This window comes from Hippoglossus stenolepis, chromosome 17, assembly GCF_022539355.2.
Source record: "Hippoglossus stenolepis isolate QCI-W04-F060 chromosome 17, HSTE1.2, whole genome shotgun sequence".
In the NCBI taxonomy this organism is placed as follows: Eukaryota; Metazoa; Chordata; class Actinopteri; order Pleuronectiformes; family Pleuronectidae; genus Hippoglossus; species Hippoglossus stenolepis.
This window is the reverse complement of record NC_061499.1, coordinates 7,723,993-7,744,503: the sequence shown is the minus strand read 5'-3', so window position 1 is coordinate 7,744,503 and position 20,511 is coordinate 7,723,993. Positions and strand designations below refer to the sequence as shown.

Here is a 20,511-nt window from a genome sequence, read left to right as displayed (position 1 = left end):
TTGCATAATGATGTGAAGACAGAAACTGTTCTGGTCTGTGCTGCTTCCTGCTTTAATGATTTTTGGTGCAGGGTAAAGGATGGGAGGGGGAAAGTGGAGGACACAACAAAGAAAGTCAAATTTGATCTACACTAATAAACAGGAAGGAATCAGGGGCCATTTATGCATTTTACATCTTAGCAGTTTTTAGGGGCTTATAACTGTTTCCATGCCAACTCAAAACAAACATAATGAATAAACATTATACAGTATGCACTTATATATTCCTTCAAATAACATATTTATGTTGAAATTTACATTTTAAAGTACATTTCATACAAAACAGCTAATGACAGAAGAGACTTCATGATCTTTTTCTCATCGCACAGACTTTAAATATCTGATTAACTAAATATCTCAATCCAAATACGGAAAACAAAATCCTGTTTTCATCTTTATTTTGTTGAATTCATATGTATAGTGATAAGAGGCATTTCTGCAACGAATATCAATAATGCATTTCTCTTTAGTTGTCTGAGTCCATTCTTATTTCAGAGCACTTTTTTTCTTGCTCTCTCTGAGAAGTACAGTGAATGTATGCACTACTTGCCATGTACATTCCTGTTGTTGGGTTTTTAATATTACATGGAATCCTGTCCCAATCCATTTGTTAGTGGTCGACTTGGTAAAGTTGCTCGGGTAACTGCTGACACAGTACTCCTTCAGCAAATCAATAATTTAGAGGCAGACGAAACTTTCAAATGCTCAGTGCGTCGTGCAGACGGCGTTGTGTTCACAGGTGGGACCGAATATAGGTGAGAATGTCCAAAAGAAGATGGGTGGAATTCAAGATCTGCCAGACGATAAGCTGCTCGGCTCCTATCAGCCGAAGACACAGAGCGTCCTCTCCTACTGCTGCTGCTGCCGCTGCTGCTGCTGCTGCTGATGGTACGTTTAATGACCTTGACTATACACATATACACACACAAACACATATCTATATATATCATTCATGCACGTCATCAATGCAAGATTGATTATCTTTTCAAAATGAACCTTCAATTATAAATACAGATACATTACATGAGTTTGCTCTCAGTGAAAAGTGGATTAAAATGGAACTTATAACTTTCTATATTCCTGGCAAAGTTTGCATGGTTACAGGGGGAAAGAAAATGTTTAAACCTTAAAATAACCAGAAGATTTTTCAAACTTTCAATGTAGTAAAACATCTGCAGAGGGGATTTGGACTCTAGAATAAATAATAAAATGATAAAACAGATGATCTTTATGTTATTTCTCCTGTGGACATAACAAACCGTTAAGGCAAAGATAAACAAATAAAGTAAACAAGACACTTAAAAAATCTCATAGGCCCTTCTAAAAATGTAAAACTCAGCATTGGCCTTTCTACAATCCTGCCACCAGCTATCATCCCTCTGAATCGCTGCCCACGTCTATTATGATTCATAAAGAATGAATAAATGATGTGAAGATGAAACTTCAGTCTGAGTATCAGTCTAGTTTATCAGCTCTATATTTTAAACTGTTTGCTGGAAATGTCTGCTGAGCAGAAACAACACCAGCCTTCAGTTTACAACAACATGACAATGCATCATCGTATTCTGTTTTAATTGTACGTGAATTATTTGTGGACTCAAATTACATGTGGAGTCTGTGAGTAAAATATCAGCCGTCCTTTTCTTTTATCACCTCCATCTGTCCTGGAAACTGATGCCTGCAGTCTCTCATGTTACCTGCTGTCCCCTGCAGCAAATGCAGCTCAAATGTTTCCTCCTTATGGAACTCAATTTCACCATAGTTTAAAATATAGATTACACACAGCTCAAGACATGAAGGGATGCCCGATGCTTTCATTAGACAAAAACACAGATTTGCAATGAAAATACTCAGTGGTCTCAAACGGTACAACTCTGGAAACCTTTCCTCTGGTTACCATAGAAACTGTGGAGATGTTTTAAGCAGAATTCAGACTTCCTCACAATTAAATTGAAGACATTGTATAAAATTGTTGATAGTGTTATAAATAATTCTTAACAACATTTGTTAAGATTATCCAGATATTAAAGTATCTTTTCTTTACTAATTGAGAAGTGTAAGTAAGTTTGAAAGTATGACGCATTTTCCTGTATTTCGTATCAAGATGAGATTAAGTGCAAAGACTGAACACACATTTGTGCATCAGTTTTCTTTTCTTTTCTTTCCTCCTCCAATTTATCATCACATGACCCATCAGTTTTGTCTTGTGACCCTTTGGAGGAGCATGGCCCTGAAGCTGAGGAGCCCTGAGCTAAACTAACAATACAAAGGAGTTAAACAGTTCCTCTGCACCTCAAGTAGCCACAACAGTAAAATACTGATTACACATGGTTGCCTGCAGCATCTATTATATAATTTATTACAAAGGGATTGAGTTTATAACAAATTAACAGCTAGAATGCCAAAGGTCTGCAATGCTGTAATTGCTGCAAATGAAGCATTCTTTGACGAAAGCAAAGTTTGAAGAACAAAATTAATATTTCAAATAAAAATCATTATTTCTAACCTTGTCAATGTCTTGACTATATTTTCTATTCATTTTGCAATTCATTTGATAAATAAAAGTGTGAGTTTTCATGGAAAACACGAAATTGTCTGGGTGACCCCAAACTTTTGAACGGTAGTCTAGTTCATGGAGCTTTTAACACTTTAAGAATGCCACAATTCACTGATGATACTTCAGTACTTTTATTCATGTTAGGCTCTCAATGCAGGAACATTGTGGTATGAAGCAAAGAATCTGATCTTCTGCTCCTGCTCAGTTCGTACTTCTAACTCAAATCAAAACTGTAGAACTGCAGAGTGAACATCTTGACATTTCAAATGTACTTGTTTCCACATAATAGTCATTTGTTTACTTCACGAAATATATATAACTATGTATGATATGATATGATATGATATGATATGATATGATATGATATGATATGATATATCTCATGCCATGTTATGTTAGAATATGTTATGTTATGATATGATATGTCACGATACGACATTACATGACGTGGAGTGTCATGCATGACATATTATATTAAATTATATCTGTATATGTCATGTCATGATATGATATGATATTTTTAACTTTATGTTTTCACGTACTGGTTTTTAAATACTGGTTTTGTACTGCAACACAATTGTGGGCTCAGTGTCAGTACAATGTCTGGACTTAGAGCAAAGTGCTTAATATTTAAACTAGTCCAAAAGTTATTGTGTAACTGGTGAGCCCTTGTCTTTGCTGTGTGTCCACGTGCATCTCCCTGGACACTGTTATTGCTTCCATGTGTAAATTAACACTAACGTAATTGGCTGATTGCGATAAATTCCGATATTTCTGACGGCTCGTGAAGGCACCACTGGTGGAATGTCGGTGGGCGTGGCCACGGAGGCACCTACCCGACGTCATCCCAGTTGTGTGTCTCATGTTTACGTGGAAAACATGGCGGCGGAGTACCAACAAGGAGACAGCACCCAGTGAGCAAGAGTCCGCCAGTCTCCGGCAGCGAGCGGCCGGGGGACACTTTTAACTCCGGGCTTTCCGGTCGCTGGTTGTTTCGCATGAAGCAGCTTCTCTCCCGTTTCCGCCACAGGCCCCGCGGTGATGGAGGACGAGGAGCGGCAGAAGAAGCTGGAGGCCGGCAAAGCTAAGGTAGGACTGTCAGTGAGTTAGCTTAACTCTGCGTCTGTGCTGGGGAAGAAGTCCGAACTGGGGCTTCTACTTGTTTCAGTGTGTCAGCTGTTAGTCTGCGCCCCCCCCTCCCCCTTCCTCTTCCTCTTCCTCACCCCGAACGAGCCCCCCCCTCTCCCAGCTGTCAGGGAACACGCGCCCCGCTCTGACAGCCGGGCAGCCGGGCGGGCAGCCGGGCGGGAGGACCGCCGGGGGTCGGCTCGCTGCGGCTAGCCACAGCCTCCCTCCTTTGTCACGCTGCCCTGACTTCACTGGGGTAGTTTGAGTGTGACGTGCACGATGCCCACTGCAGTCACACACATTGTTATATCCACGTTGTTATCAAACGCCGGATGGAGTGAGGCTGACAGGCTGGTGGAACAGGATATACAGGACATACCCCCTCTGGGCGCAACATGCACTGCCCCACATGTCAGACGTGTGCTTCTATTGACTTTTATCAATATGCAGCTTCACGAACAAGGTCAGGGTAACCCCCCCTCCCCATCACACACACACAGATACACACACACACACTGACCTCCCACCTCCCCACTAATGCAGCCATTCAGCAACCCATTCAAAACAATGTTGCTATAGAGAAGGAAAGAAATATGTCAGTGTGTCAGTCACAGAAATAAATGTCTTGTCTTATGAATGACACTAAAATAAATATAATAGATATTCAAGATCAAGATTCAATATTCAATACTTTACTGCCACACAACTCAGTGGTTTGGAATTCGCCTCAGTGTGCGAGACGACAATCACAGCATAACACAAAACTAGAAAAGAAACAGAACACATAACCCGCTCCACATATAGACACAACATAAATCTGTTGATGTAACATACAGAATAAATACAGAATACAATTATATACAGTAAAAACTACTGAAATTAGAGCTAGTCTCCGGTGTCTTACAGGTACAATACAATTGAGTGGTAGTTATTGCTTTGTGTTGATGCATGATTGAGGAGCCATTTAGGGATTTAATGGTTGTGCAGTAAGTGCTGGAAACAGGAAGTCTTAGTTTTGATGGCCCTGAGATATATTCTTTTTGCAGCAACAATCAGGGGCCACAACAAACTGACATTAAGCAACACTTCCACCCACAGAGGGGTGGGGGGCAATAGCATCTGATGGGAGCAGTTTAAATGAGGAGGCGAGGGGATTCCTCTCATCACCCACAATGATCCATCCTTGCACTATCAGTTATCTGCTTCAATACTTGGTAAGGCAACTTTACCAGTTTACTGAACCAACAGATTATACAAAACATCAAAAACCTTTCAACAGAATCACATTAAAACATGTGAAGCACTTTGGAATGATAAATGACGACATTGCTCTGACCTGAGCCGTGCTCTTCTTGACTGGTGAGGTGTTGCATGACCCTGCAGGATCTCTGCTGTTGACATTTATATACTCAAACAACCTGGGTATAAATTCTGCAAAATATGTTTATCAGCCGATAATAATTTTTAAACATTATAATAAGAGTTGAGAATATTGACTTGATAAAGCGCTGCAATCAAAACACTTTCCACCCTGACCCTGAGAAACATTTAATATGCTGTGTTGGTGGTCACTCCTGGTTTCGCATGGGTTTAGGTTTGCACAGTGGGAGGGGGGGGGGAGACCTTAAGAAAGACCATCTCCCTGGTTATGGCTCAGGCATTTTTGGTTTACAAAAGGCCTGCAGGAGGATCTCACACCTGTTGTCTCCATAGTACCCGTCGCCATGTGCTCTCATGCAGGGGAGAAACACATTGAAAGGTGTTCACAGGGAGATCCAGGAGATTCATTGTTTATTCTAAAATCCTCCCAAACTCTGACTGGATCCTTCAAGCTCAGGTTGAATCCAAGCTGATATATGTCGGAGTCACTCAGCAACTATGGGGACTATTTGGATTATGACATAACCTACTTTCTCCTAAAACTTCCCGGGTAGACAAGTTCTTTATTTCTACAGTAATTGCTTTTGGTGGTAGTTCAGAGGAAATATGACTTTTTTCAGACTTGCTCCTGTTATTATTTTCCAGTTGAAAAAGCAGAAGCAAAGACAGGGGGTGGATGTTTGTTGAGGCGTCCACGTTGAAGTCTAAAAATGTCCGTCTTCTGTTGTATAACTTGCATGAAATGACATTTGTCCCCAGTATTGAGTCATACCAGACGATGAGCAAAATGCTGATTGTGGTCTGGTTTTTCTAAGCTATTGTTCCAAGACATTAGCTGCAGACATATTGTTGTTTTCACTCTCCTCTGAGGACAGTTGCATTACAGAGAGCTAGTGGAAGACTTCTGCTTCAGTTACATGATAGATTTGTCCTTGAGTTTCATCTCCTGAGACTTGAAAAGCACCCATCACTGCTCATGATGGTGTAAGATTGAGTGTCAGGTCAGAAGGAACTCACAGGCTCATGGTACCTTTCACGCTCACCAGGAGGGAAGACTACGACTTGAACATCTTGTATTTTCACCAGTCCCATGCTGTCTAAGCCCAGACTTTATAGAAGCTTCTAGGTATCTAAGTGTAAAGTCAACATTATCTTTGTACTCCAGTGCAGTTAAATTTCATAAACTAAAACATGCAAGATCTGAATGGGTGTCATGAGTTAAGGAAGGTCAAAAGGTCCAATTTTCTCCATTAAAAAATATAAAGGTACATTTTTATTTTTTATTTTTACCCTCTCTGTTCATTAGCCCGTCACTGTCAGTATTTTGAGCAGCACGGATGTTAAATGTGACTTCAGGGAATAACGTGTCCCACGCCATTTGTTGTTCCAGCACTTACAGAATTTCACTGATTGGCTGAAGGGGGAGGGCACCGCAGTGTTTGTTCATTTGGCTGAAGGGCTGCAGACGTCACGATTATTTGTTTCCAGGCTTCTCTGATGTGGCCACTGGGCACAAACTAAAAATATGACAGTACATTTACCAGCCTCTGTCATTGTGATTATGCATTCATGTATTTAATTTGTATCTATGCAGAATTTGGTACCCTTCAGCTAAATTAATATCTCATCTACACTTTGTCATTTAATAATTAACTCCATAAGGAGGTTAAACTTATACTCATTGCTGTGTGTCTGTTTGTTAGCAGGATAACACAAAAAATACGTAACTTATTTTCTTGAAACTTGGTTGAATAGTAGGTTATAGGCCAATAAAGAACTATTAACTTTTAGAGATATGTGGTCTCTAAGTTCCCTTCTCCTTTAATACAGAATTCCCGCATCTAAAATTGTATTATCTAAATTTCAGACCTTAAAAAGTCTTAAATATATTAATATTATATAATCGTATATATTTAAGATAATCCGTGGAGAGCATTTTCTGGGCCATGTATAACACAGCTCATCCAAAAGGTCAGTGTCACTGTCGGGCAGAGTTGGAGGCTCTGAGGTCAGCAGAGGTACAAGTTAATCTACTTAGCGAAGGCCTGAATAGCTAATCCTTCAGGTGACTAAGCATGAACAAACCCTGCATCGCTCTATGTGATGATTGGATTATTACCACCGTGGTTTACTAATTGGTTGATATGACACTGCAGAGTTTTACTGTTTTACCAAAGTATTTATCATCCGTAATGCAGCAACAAAACACTGAAATACACGTTGAAAGTCTTATTTTGGCGTGTCGTCCTGCTTGAGAAGGGATTTTCATTTGATTAATTGAATGTGATGGTCAAACAGCTGCCCAGGTTTAATTAGCTCTAACCTGGATGATGAACCGCACCTAAATTTCGGTGCCGTCCTGAGAACTTTCATGGTAACTGAGCACTTACTTTGAAATGCACAAAGACTTTGTTTTTGCTTGACACAATATTGTCAAGAGTCAGCACCTTGCAGAGAGCTTCAGAGGCAGTAATCTGAGTCTGACACAGAGCAATCATACTACACAAGAGGCCGTCTGGGTTTTAATGTCAGCATCAGATAGAGCATCAATATTTTCAGATAGGATTTATCATCACTTTGCCTAAAATACAACAGTTCATTCAATGGGGCTTTGGTAGATGTAACTATTTTGGATACACAGCAGAATGCTTTTTGCAGCTTTTTCACACTCATTCTGGTTTGTTAGGTCATGCACACCACTTCTTATGCCAAACAACTCTCTTGTTTTTGCCAAATAATAAGCTTGAAAGTGCTAAGTCATGTCACCCAGAACAACTGCAGTTTGTTATGGCTGGAAATATATTCAAAGGAATTATACAAAAAACATAATTCTGCTGCATATTGGTGTATAAGGACTCCAAAAAAACCCTGCGCATTAAATTTGGGTATGAAACAAGGTGAGGATCTGCAAAAATCCTCCTATAGGCTACATTCAAACCCAGGATGTTGCCTCTACATGTCACTTGATGCACATATAGACACAATCTATCATATAGTTGAAGTTACTGAGCCTGGAATTAGGATGATTTTAACAGAAAAATGATTTAGGCCCATGTCGATGCTGTGGTTTTTACACATGAAAAAACAAAAGAAGGTTTCTGTCTTTTTTCTTCTACCAGGGAATATGTGTCTGATGCACTGTTGTTTTTTCCTTGTAGAAGAAGTAGCTTTTTTCTAAGGACATTTACATGTAGAGCCTCCTCGGCAGGGAGACTGAGGCTGCTGTCATTAGGATGATGATGGTGCACAAGCACTTCGATAACTCTCTGCAGAGGATAGAAGGATACTTGACATTGATTGTGGCTCGGATTTCATGGAAAGGCAAGTGCATGAGGAATAGGTTTCAGAGAGAAAGGAGGGTGATTTATCCATCTGCTACTTTATAGTCTTTAGGTGATTTTTTTTTGATCTCCAAGAAGCACCTTATGTTCGGTACTTGTGTTACATTACCTTGGTATTATGTACATGGAGCATTCAATTTGTTTTATACACTGTTTACTGGCAATATGCTAATTTTGAGTATTGTTGCTGTTGCAGCATAAACACCATTAGAAGTGTAAACAGGCTTCAGTGCAGGTTTCAACCCTTTTCTGTTAGACATGCATGTGTTGTGGTCATTGCACTGCCTGTGTTTGCCTCTTGACTCAGATTTATCCACCTGCTGTACTGGTGATGAACCAGATGGTGCCGTGGTAGCTTTAGATGCTGTGTTTTAACCGACATGTGTGGGTGAAGCAGAGGATTTAGACTCTCGTGTTGGTGGGTGATGTCTAACACAGTGTTGCTGGCACCGTCATTGGCACATGGAAAGAAGAGGTTAACCTCCTTCCTGATTATCAGGTAGATTATTCTCCAGTGTGTTATATCTTGTAATATTTCCAAACCTTGTTACTGTGTGTTTGTATTCCTACATCCCCAAACTACTACATATTTCTCCTTATACTTCATAAGATGTAGATATATACAGTTTTCATTCTTGCAGTCACAACGTTGATTTTTGTTGCCCCATTAACACCAGATTGTATCACAATCTGTGGATCTCACCATCGAGGAAATACCTAACACTGGATGCTGTTGCTGTTAGTCTGCTACTATTAGATTTAAAGGGGGGGGAAAAAGCCTGTGAAAAAAAGGAATATGCTTGTGTAAATGTGTTCAGACAGCAGATGGTGATTCACCTACGTAGTCTCTGTTTACGCCATATGCTCAGCTGATGCTCTGGTCTGCGCAGCCAGAATAAGGCAGCTCGCCATGATAAGCAGCTCAATAAAAGGCGAGGGTTCCCTCAAAAGTCAGTGGGGTTTTTTTGGGACGTGATCTTGGCTGGCGTGTGCTCTGCATATCGCACACTGCCACTATGATTCAGTCAGAAAGGACAGCCTTGTTTCTGTAAGCCTGACATTCATTCATATCTCTCGCTGTGTGCCCTGGTATTTGATGGATAAAGCTCTCGTGAAAGCACAGATAGGGGGGTATATTTGGACGAGGGGTGGAGTGTGTGTGGAGGTGCAGAGACACAGATCAAGAGCCCTTTGAGCTTTTTAGCCGTGTGTTGTAGGTGGGAGACGTGATCACGACGCCCACTCTCAGCTCTGTCGTGTCCGCCTCTAACCTTTTGTAGAGCATCGCCAAACCAGTCCAAAAGTGCCCACTGTTAAAGCTCCTGCAGGGGTGGGGTTTGCCTGATACAGTAAGTGGATACAATCTGTGCTGCAAGTGAGAGACAACTAGCGCTGCAGAAAGTAACTGATTAGTCAATCAACACCCCCCCAAAAAAACTCTGGTTCCAACTTCTTAAACGTCAGGAATTTATTTTGTTTATGTCATAAGAAAACAAAATGTGGCTACGGGACTGAATGTCAAATACAACAGGCTATATAAATTAAGCTATACATTCTACACTATACACACACACACACACATACATTTTTTTTCATTCACTAATTGATGAATCATTTCAGCTCCAGTTTAGGGTTGTTATGGTGCACACAGTCATTTCCCAGACAGGTAAGCAAGTATTGGCGTGGTATCCCTGGCAACCAACCTATCTATATCCGCGGGGATCCATGCAGCACCTGTGGTGTGACACCTGTAGCCCCTGCTGTCTGCCCCGCTCAGCTGTTTTCTGTCACCCGTCCATCGTACATAATAAACACCTGCAGTACCAACTGCTCAGAGAGAAAGAAGGAGAGTAAATTGTGAAGTAGATTAGAGTCGCACACGTGTCCTTGAACAAACTTTTGTTATTAATGGTGTTAATTCAAGGAAAATAGAGACAGTATTCAATTTCTTCACTTCCACATATATGATGAATAAAATATACAAATAAATTAATAATGAATCGATATTTATGTAGTTATTTATTTATTGTTTTGATAGAGACAGTGCTCATGAATTAAAAGACAAAATACTGTAAATGAGCCAGAGTTAACTGTGAAGGCTAATTTTCAATCCATCATCCTGACACAAAAACAAACATGATTAAAAGTACATCTTTACAAAAGTCAGAACAATACAAAAAGTTAATAAACCATGAATACCCTTTGATTAACATTACAATGCAGCATTCAGATACAATACTTACTTACATAACTTAAATGAAGACATCATTTTAAGCAAAAACCTATTTTTCTCATAATTGTTTTCAAGGAAATGTATCTGATAAGAGACCTTTTAAGACATTACTCAAAATAACATTTTCAGTAAGGGTGAATAGTAATGAGTAGAAGATTGAAAGACTGCAATTGAGACACCGTAATGCAGCATGACACTATTGAGAAAATGAAAGATTTTAAAGAGCTCTAATCCCAAATACCAAACCTCATTACACACAAGCACTCTCTTGTTCTGTTTTAATGTTTTTTCAATGAAATGAAGTGGAGTCGGTGCCTCATAAATTTGTGGAAATCCTTGAGAGAAAACAGGAGATGTCTGTGTTTTAAGGGATTTATTTAATGCTTAAGGGAATCAAAGATCACAAAAACATGTTATTGGCTGTTTGGACAGATCGTTGACATAGTTTGAAAATGTAATCCCTTTACTCGGGATTAGAGCGCTGGCACACCAAGAGGCATGTGTTGTGTCATATGGACACAGGGAGGGAGGATTCACTTGGAGCTGGGAGGACAACCTTTTGCCGACAAGATGTTTCACTCAGGTTTCTCCAAACTGTGCAGACTCAGAGTAGGTTAATATTTGTATATTTTAAATGAATTAGAAGCCTTAATTATATAGGCAGACTAATGGGTTATGAGCTTGACTAAAGCAGGTGGTTATTTCCCTTAAGTCTGAAGATAAGGGTCACGTAAACAAACATCTGAACGGAGGCAACGACTGGGAGTTAAGACGAGACTCATTTTTAAAATGATGGCTGCTTAAATGTTTTCTAATGCATTTTTACATCCAAGGATGACCTTTGAAACATGTTATTTCTGTATATGTAATAGTCTGATTCCCTCTTGTCTCTCCAGCTGGCAGAGTACCGCCAGAGGAAAGCTCACGCCGACTCCCAGAGGAATCAGAAGAGGAAGAAGAAAAAGAGGACAACGGAGGATTCAGAGGGTGATTCGCAGGGACAGGTGCAGTACGACCCCAATCAGTCTGCAGAGGTGGAGGACTTCCCAGTTGGAGGACGAGATGGAGAACGAGAGGGAACTAAAGACCCCCCCACCACGGAGTTTACCTTCGCAAGGACGCTGCGAAGCGGAGAGACTGTCCAGCATGATCAGACCTACACTATAGAGGTAGACCCTCACACTTCCTTCTTTTACTTTATCACAACCAGAAAAGGAATGTGGGAAATATTGACACATTCTGAACACGTCTATTAATTTCCCCTGGATGGCCTGTACAAATGAGTTGTAACTCAAGGCTGAAATTTTACTTTTTAAATTACCTTCAATGCATTTTGAGATTTATTTTCAAAGCCTGCAGCTCGTTGCCTCTTTGAGAGATTTCCCAGAGCAGAGGCTGGAAACTAAGGCTGCTAACAATGTTTATATTTGAGAGTGTAAAAAAATCTGATTAATTTACATCGGCCAATATTCAGTTTAAACTAATATTGATTTAGATCCCTTTAAGTCCTTTTTTTCAATAAATTGTGACTAAGATAGTATGAGAGTTGAATGAATTGCCTACGGTCTCTCGGGGGGCGGCGTGCAAATGTAAGCCAGACTCCAGCATTTACTTGCAGATACTTGATTTTCTGCAGTATGACGGTGTTGTGCGGCTTTGTGGCCATTTTTTCATAGAAATAATACAGCATTGATAAATGTACATTTTAAATTAACTCAACTTTTTAAAGTTGGTTGTCTGGGATTTGGTTGAACTTTCAGCACCTTAGTTCTTTCATTGCATCAGACATCACTGGCCGATAACTTCATCAAACATGCTCTTTGAAACTTAACACTGGGAGGAGAACATTTTCAGTGTTGATGTATTCTGTGAATTCATTTCACAAATATAACAGCAACCCCTCTAAGCCTTGATTCTTGTGACTTTAATCATGGTCAGTCAAATTAATATATATTTTAATAAAATATATGTTTTAACATTTGGTCTGTAAGCTTTGCAAACATACATGACCTTCAGATCTGCAATGAATTCCTATAGATGAATGGGAGATTTGGAGCAGAGGCTCAATAATGACCGATAAATAAATATTCCGGCAGTTACATCATCCTCTAATAAATCCAGCATGTAAAACTCAGGGCTAAGGGTCCTCACATGATTTTTTTCCTCCATCATTCGAGCCCTGTTAGTCTTTTCATCGGCACCGTGCAGCCTCTCTCTCCTTGAACCCCCTGTACGTCTGATGAAGTACATGCCCACAGAACTACCCGTTGTCATGGAAACAGACGGTTTCCTTTAAACAGGTAGGGAGGCGTTAGTCTGTGGGACCAATTCCTGTGGCCTTGCAACACTTTTCTGCAGACCTTAAGGGCTGATTGAAAGTATGAAGTGTTTGTTTTTTTCATTCTTTCATTTTTTTAACCTTGGGACTGACCCACAGCTCTTACAAAAAGAGATTCTAAAGAGAATATTTATTTTATTTAATTAAATTTGCTCTCACACTTTTTCTTTCTTGTCCCAGAAAAAAGCGTCACGGTGCTCGGATCTTTTCAGAGATTTTTGTGACGATGCTGCTTTCTGTGAGATTTAAAGTGGTTGCTGTGGAAACAAAGCGGAAACCGAAAGGTTCCTTAATGTCACGACAGTTTTTCGCAGCATCTCAAATGTATTATAATGTGTTGAGTCATTGATGCCTCTTTAACTTCAGCGCCTGGAAGTAAACTTTGCATCAAACTCCCTTTTTAAAGAGTTTCTATTGTCAAGAGCATTTTATTAAATTTAGATCCAGTATCTAATCCACTTATCGAATCTGAGTCCTTTTAGATGCCTAATTGAATGTTAATAGGTTTTACCTGTCAACAAGTGACTAAAGGCTAAAATAGCTACGACTTTAAGATGTCTCATTAACTCTGGTTGGTTGGGAGGGAAGAAGCATTCAATCATGCACACAAACCGTTACTATCAGGAACTAATGTATGATCAGAGATTTGTTTCTTTCCCAATTAAATGAATCCAGTTATTTTGCCGACTGGTAACTGGGTCCAAAATGGATCCAGCTTTAGGATCTCATCCCCTGTCATGTCACATGTTATCAAACCAATTATCTACTTTGTGCATCCTGCCACCCACAGTTTGAGGTGACGTCCAAGTTCTGCTATCACTTAAAACGAAACCTGTTCATTTTCTCCTGTGCTGGCCCCACGCAGTTTCATATTATGACCTAAGAATTAAATCAAAAATAGATTTCAATATTGGCCATCATTGCTCTGCGTGGGGGGGGGGGGAGAAAGGAGCTGTGTGGAAGAAGTGGGTTAAACCCATATTTGAATGCAGAGCGTCCTCCGAAGTAGGACGCAAGTTAAGCATTGTTACTGATTGTTATGACTGAATATTTGAGTATGTTGATTTTATATTATGTTGAATTATAGTGTAGATTAAGAAAACTTTCTGGAAAAATTGGGACCTCTTTTCATTTTTGCATTAAAAGACCCCAAAATTTATGGATTTAAGGTTTTTCTTTCCGATAAATGTGATAAATTCAGTAAAGTTTTCTTTATTCTGTATTGATGAAATGGCTTTAATGTTTTTTTGTTGCAGCCGGAGAGTGAAGTGTCCACTACTGCTGAAGATTATTCCTCAGAGGTGAGATGACCTCTCTCAAAATATATATTCTCACCTGTTAGATGAACTTTTATTTGTTTAATTTAATGGTAAATCAAAATGTTTCAGTGTTTCTCTGATTCTCTTCATATGACTGCTGGTGTGGTTGTATCACAGGGGATTTATTTACTCTCTGTTTTTGGAAAAGTACGAAGTTACTGATGGGAACTGGTTTAGACAATTCTTTTGCTGAATTTCCCAAACTAAGGAAGATTTAGCATGTGGCTTGTCACCTGCCACTTGCTGTCAAGGTTTTCCGTTAATTACATGTAGCTTGTTAAATAAATTAACAGCATATACCTGCCATTTTCTTTTGACATGGTTCTTAAGACTGGAAACAAGTGGAAGGAGGCTTATCACTGTAGTGAGTCAGTATCATGGTTTATCTCATCAGCTGTAACTACTGAGTCCGACCAATTGACAGGTGACAATACGATAATGTGTCTTTGGTGCATAAATCATTTTCATGTTTTTAAAGAGTGTCCCTACTGGCCACCGTACACCTGCTCTGACCATGAGCCAGTCAGTCTCTAAAAATGGGACAATACAAAACAGTATTATCTGAAATTCTTTAAATATTTAACTGTGATTGTGACCAACATTTCAGAAGATTTTAAAGATAATTAAATCGTACAAAAGATCAGATGATTTCTGAAATCGTGTGGCCTTTTTCGTTGCACTTCCCAAACCTTAATGTTTCACTGACAACCTTGTGAATTAACAGGTAAATGGATGCCTCGATGAGATGTCAGAGAATCTAATGATGTCTGCGAAGGATTTTATCTGGGTACAGTAATCTGATCAGGCGGTTCCTCTGGCTCTGCTTTGCTAGCAAACCCTCTGGCTGCTGTATTGACTCTGTTGACTTAACATTTTAGTCTTCTGCAAGATTTCCCGTAACCCACTAACCACGCCTTTTATGCTGTATTTAACCTGAGCATATATCCAAAGACTGTGGGAGCTATGATGTGGGAAATATAAATTATATTTTTAAAGAAGAAATGGAACAGGAGTTGACTCTACAGGACTTTGTGACATATACGGATTGCACATTATTTCTGGCAGCTGCAGGAGAATGAAATGAGGGAGGGTGAAAAGTAGAAAAGAAGGAACAAGACATTGTAGTGCTTGAAGGAAAGAGGACAGGAGTTGTTACGTAAAAGACCAGCTCTCTTTAGATTCCCTATTGTGATATTCGAACAAAGGAGACAAAAACCAAGGAGATGGCAAGTCAGACACTGAATGCAGGATGACTCGTGTTGGGGATGAGTTTTAGTACATGAAGCCAGTCAGAGCTCATCTGTCGAATTAACTTGTGTTTGAAATATATAAGGGCTACAATATCTTACCATAATGTATAAAACATTTTTCATTTCATTAATTTTTCAGATGAAGTTAAGATTTTTTTTTATGTGGGATGAAACCTGAATTATTCCCCATTTGATCAGCATTGTACAGCTCTGCATCTTTTAAAGAGAAAGTGAGGCAACAGTGATATGTGAGTGTTTCTATCCCCTCTCTGTAGAGCAAAGAAGAAATTAAGGGACAGAATCAAAGCAATACAGTAGTTAAGCATCTCGACTAGCAGCTGTAAAGTGTATAGTTGTCCTTTTTTGGGGAAGTTGAAACAAATAACTCTTCACCAGTTGATAACATTAACATATTTACGATGCATTCCTTCATGTGGCCCTGACTCTTGCAACTAACTGCTGTTTCTCTGGAGTGGTGACTATGAGCTAAGCTCATTCGTGAAATCTCATCTTGTGTTCTAAAGCTTTGTAAATGCGCCTGTTATTTTGCTGTTCAGGAGGAGGTTGAGTCCCTGCCACAGGGGACCAAAGGAGGTACAATGCAGGACGCACTTGCTGCCAAGACCCAGGCAGTGGAGGAGCTGAGTCCGGAGGAAATCAGAGCTGCCTTTGGTACAGAAGGAGTGCAGCAGGTAGATATTTTAATAAGATAATTGGATATTTTATTTTGGACTTTTAGCATTTCTTTCTCATCTTTACATTAAGGCTAAACTTGCTTAATATCTGTTTGTTCTCAATCTCAATGTAAGGTCTATTTACTTGTGCAATATTACTTTTACAGCTGCAGGATTTTGAAGCTGCTCTGAAGCAGCGGGATGGCATCATCACGCAGCTCACGTCAAACCTTCAGCAGGCCCGTGAAGAGAAAGACGAGATCATGAAAGAATTCCTGCAGCTGACAGAGCAAAGTCAAAAATTACAAATTCAGTTCCAGCAGGTGGGAATGCAGAGAATGTTTTTTAGTTAAAAGTCTTGTGTTAAATTCCTTTATTCTATCATTTTTATACAGTTATTGCTTGTACTTCTGTTTTTTATCCATCTGTCCAATAAGCAATTCATGTGTGTGTGAGGAGTTTGTACATATTATAAACAGAAAGTGACAGGTTTCCTTTATTACAGCTGCAGGCGGGCGAAACACTAAGGAACACCAGCCACACCAGCACTGCAACTGGTCTTCTGCAGACCAGGCAGCAGCTTGTCCAGTACCAACAGCAGCTGGAGGAAATGACCGTGGAGTCCAGAAAGCACCAGGAGAGGAGCAGTGAACAGCAAGAGCACATCAGCCAGCTCCAACACAAACTCAATGAGATGGAGATGGTGAGAAGTTACTTAGTGTTTCGGTTATCAGATATATTTTAGATTTTATTCTGTAAAATTTTAGTGATTGCACATTATGTTCTCAATTTCACCCTTTGTTGTCTTTGCAGTCAGGACGAAGATCGGACGAGTCATTTACACAGAGGATGAACAAAAAGGACCTGCTGATTGCTGAACAAGAAAAAGTCCTTGCGGGTCAGGAGCAGCTGGTGATGGAATTGAGAGTGTCCGAGGAGTCTTTTGTACAAACACTGGAAGAGAAAAGTCTGTTTATATCAGGGCAAACTGCAATAATCACGGAGCACGAGAGGTCATTAACCCTGCTCAGAGAGGAACTGGCTCTTGTGGCAAGGACTTCAAATGAAAATATTATACAGCAATCAGACGAGAAAGACCTGATCATTGCAGAGCAAGGGAGGGTCATTTCAGAACGTGACGGCTCTCTCTCACAGCTCGAGGATGAGCTTGAGACCTCGGAAAAACGCCTGCGTGATATCCAGCAGCGAATGAACGCAAAAGAATCAGAGCTTGAAAAATGTCTGGATGAGTTGGAGAGCACCAAGTCGGACTTGGAGAGCCGTAAGGGTGAAATGGAGAGTTGTAAATTGGAACTGGAGAATGAGCGAGCAGAGTTCGAAAGTTGTAAGGGTGAACTTTCAAACTCCAGACAGAAAGTGCGAATGTCTTCTAATGAAATCATGCAGCTCATGGGCACAGTGGAGGATCTGCAGAAACGCTGTCACCAGGGCAGCCTGACGGAAAGTGACGCCATCCAAAAAATGCAGGAAGAGACTGGAAAGAAGCTCGAAGTTCTCAGGGCAGAGCTGGACGAGATGTACGGCCAGCAAATTGTCCAAATGAAGCTGGAGCTTAATTTACAACATGCAGCAAAAGTGGAGCAATTGACTGAGCTACATAGTTCTGAGCTCGAGCTTTTGAAAGCACGACTGTCTCAAAGCTCCACTCTTAGCGCCGCTGAGGTGGACAGTCTCAATGCTAAGATTAAGGAGCTTCGGGAGACAGTAGAGCAATTCCAAGCAATGCATGATGAAACCATACACGAGCTAAGCCAAGTCTCCCAAGAAAAACTCCACCTGCAGGTCAAGGTTGAGGATCTTCTTCAGGATCTTTGTTCTACTAACGAAAAAGTGGAGCAGGTCTCCCACAGTCTTATCTCTCAGGAAAGCCAACTGGGTGAACTGCAGCGCCTCCAGGAGACGATTGACGGTCTGAAGAGCGAGCTGGCCGCGGCTCAGGAAGCTGCTCAAGACGTAGAAACTAAACATGAATCAGAAGTAACCAACTACAAGATCAAGTTGGAGATGCTAGAGAGGGAGAAAGATGCTGTACTGGACCTCATGGCCGAGTCTCAAGAGGCAGAGCTGGACCGGCTCAGGACTAAGCTTCTGTTCAGCCATGAGGAAGAGCTGACCCATCTGCGGGAAGAATTGCAGAGGGAGGGCTTCATGAACACAGAAAACCTTCTCAATGAAGCTGCTGTCAAACACGAGAGAGTGTTGCATGAGCTGCGTGTTGGTTACGAAGAAGAGCTGCATCTGTCGCGAAGAGACAAGGCAAATTTTGCCACAGAGCGAGATGAGCTTCTGCACCAAATTCTTGGCCTGAAAGAAGACCTCAAGCTGGCTTTGCACAGCTCCAAAGCAGATGAGCTTGTCCAGCAGCTCAAAGAGCTTCAGGTGGAGATCGAGGAACTGAGAAAGGGAGGAGAAGAACGAGCTAGAATGGAAAATGAAATTCAGACGTTACGAGGAAAGAAAGAAGTGATGCAAAAACAGACAATAGATAAAGAACAATCCTGGCAGAACAAGTGGAAAGAGCAGGAATTAGAAAAGACAAGCTTGATAGAATCTAATAACACTTTAAAAGAAGAGTTGGACTCAAACTTTTTGGAAATTGAGACACTGACAACAGAAAATAATCAAATTCAGCAAATAGTAGACGAGCTCAGAGAGAAAATTGAAAACCAGAGGACTACTTTCTCATTCGCCGAAAAGAATTTTGAGGTCAACTACCAGGAGCTAAAGGCGGAGTACATGTGTCTCATTGAGGCAAAGACACAGTTAGAAGAGAGGACACTGAAGGAGACACATGAGTCAACGGCAAAAATTGCCAACCTTCAGTCACAGATTCGGGATCTGGAGGAGAGCAGCAGCGATATCAAATTGGAGGATGCGAAAAAAGAGAATGAAGCTTTGGTCAAAAAAGTTACTACTGAGCTAATGGAGAGACTGAATGTTACTTTGGGTGAGAAGGAAATCCTGGCTGGTAGGGTTTCTGAAGTTACAGAGAAACTCATGTTCACGGAGAGCAAAGTGGGACAGCTGGGGGACGAGCTGATGAACGTGAGAAAAGAAAACGCAACGGTCATGGCCCAGAATGAAAGCCAAGGAAAAGAACTGGAAAAAGAACAAGAGATTATAAGAGAGCAGGCGAGGGGGCAGGATGCCCAGAGAAAAGCTAAGCTCCAGAAAGAAGAGGAAGCTGCTGAGCCAGTTAGTTCTTTTGAGGATCATCACTCTGAGATTCAATCTCTGCGAGAGGAGATAAAGGCTCTTCAGTCCCTGCTGCGGACAGCTGAAGCTGAGAGAGACAACATCAAGCAGACCCTGGATCTCGAGAAGCTTTTGCAGACTAATGCAGCGGCAGTCCAGTCTGTGGGGGAGGGACCTGTGGAAGGACGATCCTCGCCACAGAAGTCCACAGCCTCAGGGTCAAGCAGGCGCAAGAGACGGCAGAGGTCGAAGCAGGAGCGCAAAGTGGTCACTTCTCCGTCAGGCAGCAGAGAAGAAACGCAGAGGGAGGAGGAAGAGGACGCAGCGGCGGAGGAAGAGAGAGCTGCAAGTGCCGCAGAGCAGGAGAAGCAGACTCAGATGGAGAGCCAGGTTATGTCATGTCCACAGGAGAGGGCCAGTAAGGAGGACTCCACTGACGGGTACCAGGGAGACGGAGGCAGAGGCTACATCAACAAACGGGTAGGCGCTCACTCGCACACAGCTACTGCACCACTCTCTACTAAAACCACTGCACTGCCTTTTCTCTGCCTTTTTAAGTCGGAATTAAATTACATGTTAGATTGAATCGGGGGCTTTTCAAAAAATGTGTCAAAAAAAAAAGTGCAGTGACAGAGGCGTGCATCTCATTCACAATTAATCCTGTGATGTCTCATGTTGTAATTAGCCTCATCACAAATGTGTGCACAGCCTTCATAGCCACATAGAGCTTAGACATGGAACATATGACTGAGGGATCTTAGCACTGTCATGTTTTCTCCCTAGTGACAGTCATGAGTGCAAATTGCATAAAGGCTTATCACTCGAAGGGAGCATTGAGCTGCACAGTCAGACTATTAGATAGCCATGTTCTTTATTAAGTTTGTCAGGACCATTCATTGGCATCAAGGTGGCACTTGCGTGAATATAATGTAAAAGAGATTCCATCCTGCACAGAGCCGTGAGGTGAGATTTCTACCTTTAAAGGGAGCCATGCAATATTTATAATGTGCTTTCATTTGATGCTGCTAGTCCGCAA

The 20,511-nt window shown here is 41.0% G+C and overlaps 1 protein-coding gene and 1 long non-coding RNA gene across 4 annotated transcripts in view; one reads left to right on the top strand and one right to left on the bottom strand.

Moving 5' to 3' along the window:
- Positions 1 to 34: 34 nt before the first annotated feature.
- Positions 35 to 3,564, bottom strand: LOC118125233. The gene is made up of 2 exons (XR_004698808.1): positions 3,433 to 3,564; positions 35 to 946 (listed from the first exon to the last, which is right to left on the bottom strand). It is a non-coding gene; the product is annotated as an uncharacterized LOC118125233 (long non-coding RNA).
- Positions 3,546 to 20,511, top strand: part of akap9 (A kinase (PRKA) anchor protein 9) — a 56,118-nt gene continuing 39,152 nt past the window's right edge. For 2 of the 3 annotated variants that reach the window (XM_035183642.2, XM_035183640.2), the window contains exons 1-8: positions 3,546 to 3,685; positions 11,575 to 11,847; positions 14,273 to 14,317; positions 15,060 to 15,122; positions 16,143 to 16,277; positions 16,427 to 16,582; positions 16,765 to 16,962; positions 17,073 to 19,955. In XM_035183642.2, the coding sequence (XP_035039533.2) occupies positions 3,638 to 3,685; positions 11,575 to 11,847; positions 14,273 to 14,317; positions 15,060 to 15,122; positions 16,143 to 16,277; positions 16,427 to 16,582; positions 16,765 to 16,962; positions 17,073 to 19,955 (3,801 nt within the window). In that variant the 5' untranslated portion in view covers positions 3,546 to 3,637. Of the gene's footprint in view, positions 3,686 to 11,211; positions 11,288 to 11,574; positions 11,848 to 14,272; positions 14,318 to 15,059; positions 15,123 to 16,142; positions 16,278 to 16,426; positions 16,583 to 16,764; positions 16,963 to 17,072; positions 19,956 to 20,511 lie in introns of those variants that run through there. The other variant, XM_035183641.2, reaches the window with a different exon arrangement.